This window comes from Miscanthus floridulus, chromosome 18 (assembly GCF_019320115.1).
Source record: "Miscanthus floridulus cultivar M001 chromosome 18, ASM1932011v1, whole genome shotgun sequence".
In the NCBI taxonomy this organism is placed as follows: Eukaryota; Viridiplantae; Streptophyta; class Magnoliopsida; order Poales; family Poaceae; genus Miscanthus; species Miscanthus floridulus.
The window spans coordinates 96771309-96776153 of record NC_089597.1 but is presented as its reverse complement, the minus strand read 5'-3'; the positions used below and the strand labels follow the sequence as shown (position 1 = coordinate 96776153).

The 4845-nt window shown below is 42.5% G+C and overlaps 1 protein-coding gene across 1 annotated transcript; it reads right to left on the bottom strand.

Moving 5' to 3' along the window:
• Positions 1 to 556: 556 nt before the first annotated feature.
• Positions 557 to 4268, bottom strand: LOC136524233 (uncharacterized). The gene is made up of 4 exons (XM_066517679.1): positions 2634 to 4268; positions 1945 to 2132; positions 661 to 1596; positions 557 to 596 (listed from the first exon to the last, which is right to left on the bottom strand). Exons 1-4 carry the CDS (start codon positions 4266 to 4268, stop codon positions 557 to 559), a joined length of 2799 nt encoding a protein of 932 aa, XP_066373776.1.
• Positions 4269 to 4845: the final 577 nt, after the last annotated feature.

Genomic DNA, 4845 nt, shown 5'->3' with positions numbered 1-4845 from the left:
ACTCAACATGAGGCAAGCACTCTTCCCACATTTTTATGTTCTTTTTCAAAATAGCCCTAAGCAAAGTAGATAATGTTCTATTGACAACCTCAGTTTGTCCATAAGTTTGGGGGATGACAAGTAGTGGAAAATAAAAGCTTAGTCCCTAGCTTAGCCCACAAAGTTCTCCAAAAATGACTAAGAAATTTTGCATCCCGATCAGAAACAATGGTGTTAGGCACACCGTGTAATCGAACAATCTCACGAAAGAACAAATCAGCAACATGTGTAGCATCATCGCTCTTATGACATGGTATGAAATGTGCCATTTTAGAAAATCTGTCCACAACAACAAACACACTATCCCTCCCCTTCTTTGTTCTAGGCAGTCCTAAAACAAAGTCCATTGAAATATCTTCCCACGGTGCACTTGGAACAGGAAGAGGCATGTATAAACCATGAGGATTAAGGCGTGACTTAGCTTTCTGGCATGTTGTGCAGCGAGCAACGAACCTCTCCATGTCTCTGCTCATCTTGGGCCAAAAGAAATGACCAGCAAGGATGTCCTCTGTCTTTTTCACACCAAAATATCCCATGAGTCCTCCTCCATGTGCTTCCTGCAACAATAACAAACGCACAGAGCTAGCTGGAATGCATAGCTTGTTAGCTCTAAAGACAAACCCGTCGGTGAGGACGAATCTGTTCCATGTTTTCCCCTCTTGGCAATTCAGCAATACATCTTTGAAATCATTGTCATGTGCATATTGTTCCTTAATAGTTTCCAAACCAAAGATTTTAAAGTCAAGTTGTGAAAGCATGGTGTAACGTCTAGACAAAGCATCAGCAATTATATTTTTCTTCCCCTTTTTGTGTTTGATGACATAAGGAAAGGACTCGATGAATTCAACCCACTTGGCATGTCTACGGTTCAGTTTTGCTTGACTATGGATGTGTTTCAAAGAATCATGATCAGAATATATGACAAACTCTTTGGGCCATAAATAATGCTGCCATGTTTCCAAAGTCCGAACTAGAGCAAGCAATTCCTCATCATAAGTAGAATAGTTCAAACTAGGGCCACTCAACTTTTCACTGAAATACGCCACATGTTTTCCCTCTTGTAACAGCACATCACCCAACCCAATTCCACTAGCATCACATTCAAGCTCAAAGGTTTTGTTGAAATCAGGAAGTTGGAGTAAAGGTGCATGTGTTAACTTATCTTTTAGCGTGTCGAATGCATTCCTGTGTGCTGCAGCCCAAGTGAATGCCACACCCTTCTTGGTGAGCTCATGTAGCGGGGCTGCAATGGTGCTAAAGTCCCTCACAAAGCGGTGATAGAACCCCACAAGTCCTAGAAAACTTCTTATTTGTGTGATCGTAGTGGGAACTGGCCAGCTATGAATTGCCTCGACCTTGGCTTGATCAACTTCAATACCCTGTGGGGTCACAACATAGCCAAGGAAAGAGACTCGATCTGTGCAAAATGTGCACTTCTCAAGATTACCAAATAATTGAGCATTACGTAAAGCATCAAAAACAGCACATAAATGATCAAGATGTTCCTCCAAAGTTTTGCTATATATCAGAATGTCATCAAAGTATACCACCACAAATCTACCAATGAAAGCACATAAAACTTCATTCATTAATCTCATGAAAGTGCTGGGTGCATTAGTGAGGCCAAAAGGCATGACTAACCACTCATATAGACCGAACTTGGTTTTAAATGTTGTTTTCCATTCATCTCCTAACTTCATGCGAATTTGGTGGTAACCACTACGCAAATCAATTTTAGAGAACACAATTGAGCCACTCAATTCATCAAGCATATCATCTAGTCTAGGAATTGGATGACGATATCTAATTGTGATATTATTAATCGCTCTACAATCCACACACATGCTCCAGGATCCATCTTTCTTAGGAACTAAAAGTATGGGAACAGCGCAAGGGCTAAGAGACTCACGCACATAACCTTTGTCAAGCAATTTTTGCACTTGGCGCTGTATCTCTTTAGTTTCCTCCGGGTTGGTCCTATAAGGAGCACGATTTGGCAAGGAGGCCCCAGGAATGAGATCAATCTGGTGCTCAATTCCCCGAATTGGTGGCAGTCCTGGTGGTATCTCCTTTGGGAAAACATCGGCGTACTCCTGCAAAAGGTTAGTGACAGCAGGAGGCAAAGAAATAGGAGTATCCTCAAGTGAAAACAAAGTTTCTTTGCAAACCAAGGCATAGCATATAGTATTGCAAGTATCAATCTCATCCAAATCAGATTTCATGGCAAAGTAACAAGAGCCTTTCAGCTTGATCTCATTTTTATTATGATGAACAGATTTGCTAGACTTCTTCTTATGTTTCTCAAGTTCATTAGCGACAATCTGATTTTCACTAGCAATAGCCTGATTCTTAAGTTTGCTAGCTCTAGCAAGTTCATCTCTTAGAATAGCCTCAGGGGACATGGGGTGCAACACAATCTTCTTGTCATTATGCACAAAAGAGTATTGATTTGTTTTACCAAAGTGCAAGGAATCTTTATCAAGCTGCCATGGTCTACCTAACAACATAGATCATGCTTACATAGGCACAACATCGCAGTCAATGGAATCATTATAAGAACCAATGGCAAACTCTACCCTTACCAATCGTGTTACCTTCACCTTGCCGCTGCTGTTAAGCCACTGAATGTAGTAAGGCTGCGGGTGTGGTTTTGTGCTCAACAAAAGCTTCTCCATCATTTCAGCACTTGCCAAGTTGTTGTAGCTTCCTCCATCTATGATCACATGGCAAGAGCGTTCCTGGATCACACACTTGGTTTGAAACAAAGTGTGGCGCTGATTTTGTTCAGCCCTCTCCATTTGGGCACTTAGCACCCGCTGCACCACAAGGCTCTCATAGTGCTCAGCAGCTTTAGCCCCAATGTGCTCTTCATCTTGTTGGAAATCATCTCCTTCCGCTACATTGTTAGCAGCAAGCAAAGCATATGTTTCTTCATCAAAATCACTAGCAGAGGAGTACCCACCATTAGCTCGCACAACCATCACACATGTGCTTGGGTAGTCCTTGCGTACGTGGCCATATCCTTTGCAGTGTAGGCACTGAATATCCCTTGTTCTCCCCATGGATACCACCGAGGATGAACTCTTGGCAGATGTAGCCATTGCTCCTCTAGTTGGTTCACTTGGGCATGGTACATAATTTGTTGTACAGGAGTGTGGCTTGATGGTCGAGGAAGATTGTGTGGGAGCATGTGTTGACAGTGCAGCTGCATTGGAGGGTGTCCATAGGCTAGCACGACCTGCAGGAATGTTATCCCTCATGCTAGCTCGTCGTCCCTGCACTTCTCGTTCAGCTTTACAAGCAAGGTGAAATAAACGATTGACAGAACTATATTCCTTGTAAGCTAGAATGTCCTGAATCTCCCGGTTCAGCCCACCCATAAATCTAGCTATGGCACCATCCTCATTTTCCTCTAGCCCACAATGAAGCATACCCATTTGTAGCTCTTGATAGTACTCTTCTACAGATTTGGATCCTTGCCTCAATTGTTGCAACTTATGTAAAAGATCACTGGCATAATAAGAAGGAACAAATCCAGCCCGCATGACCCGTTTCAAAGCATCCCAAGTTGGTGTGTTATTTGGGTTCTTACGATGGTATTCAGACCACCAAACAGAGGCAAAGTCAGTAAACTCACTAGTGGCAGCCCTAACACGTTTGTCCTCAGGGAAATCATGGTAAGTAAATTTCTGATCAACAGCTAATTCCCAACTAAGGTACATATCAAGATTAAACCTGCCATCAAAAGCAGGTATGGTGAATTTAATATTGCCAAATGAGTCATTGGCATGTACCTCTTGCCGTGGTGGGCGAGGACCTATCTCATGGCGGCAGCGATGTTGTTCGATGCGTCGATGACCATTCACCTCCTCATCTAGCTCAGTGTCCGCTGCATATTCTTCTTCATCATGACCAACAACACTGCCCATGGTGTTGTTGTTGTTGTGATTGTGTCGTTCGAAACCATCACAGCGATTCTGTTCCATCCTCTCCAATCGCTCCAAGACACCTACAAGAGATGTATTAACAGAACCAAGAGTGCCTTCCAAGGAAGCCAACTTGGTGTTGGTCTCAATCTGAGCCATCTCCAATTGACCAAGGCGCTCATTGGTGACACGAACATCCTCATCAAGGTGTTCCACATGGAGCCTCACTTTGTGTTCAAAGTGTTGCAGCAAGGCTTTCAATCGAGGTGATTGTGGAGGGGTCCTTTCACCTTCTCCTGCCATGGTTAGTATGTAGCAAGGGAATCACAAGAAAATATGTCCTACCAACTAACTGAATTAGGTGACAACAATTTTCATTCTCTCAGCATGTGCAACCGAGTTCTTACATGTCCTTACCTTGCTATGCAGATGGTGTTGGTGACGACAAGAACAACACAAGTAGTAGCAAGTAGAACCCTATGATGTTGTAGATAATTTGTGGAGTTGTAGGTGGCTTAAAAAATCAAGGTACAGCTAGAACCATGTTAGTCAATGCAAGTTGAATAAGTGTTCAAAGATAGTATCGTGCTGGTCCTAGGCTAACCCGTGCTAGAGACGCGAGCCTAGACACAAATGTTGTCACTGGACAGTAGCAAACAATGGAAATGATGAGAGTAAATAGCATCAACTTAACCCTTCTTCTTTTTTTGTTTCTTTCTTTCCTCCTTTTCCTTTCTTTTTCTTTTCTATTGTCTATTGTGTTTTCTTTTTCTTTTCTTTTCTTTTCGACAAGCAGCACAAACTGAACTTTTGCAATATGATTATAACAAGAATGCAGCAAGTAGCATAGACTTTCTTTTACTAGGGATAAGGATTGCAA

What these genes read in the sequence shown, in the direction of transcription:
- LOC136524233 (XM_066517679.1), bottom strand. Translation starts at nt 4,268, where the DNA reads ATGGCAGGAGAAGGTGAAAGGACCCCTCCACAATCACCTCGATTGAAA. An exon ending in ACAGCAGCGGCAAGGTGAAG is followed by an intron (nt 2,133 to 2,633) that starts GTAACACGATTG and finishes AACCTTTTGCAG; the next exon opens with GAGTACGCCGATGTTTTCCC. An exon ending in GACAAAGGTTATGTGCGTGA is followed by an intron (nt 1,597 to 1,944) that starts GTCTCTTAGCCC and finishes TTTCATTGGTAG; the next exon opens with ATTTGTGGTGGTATACTTTG.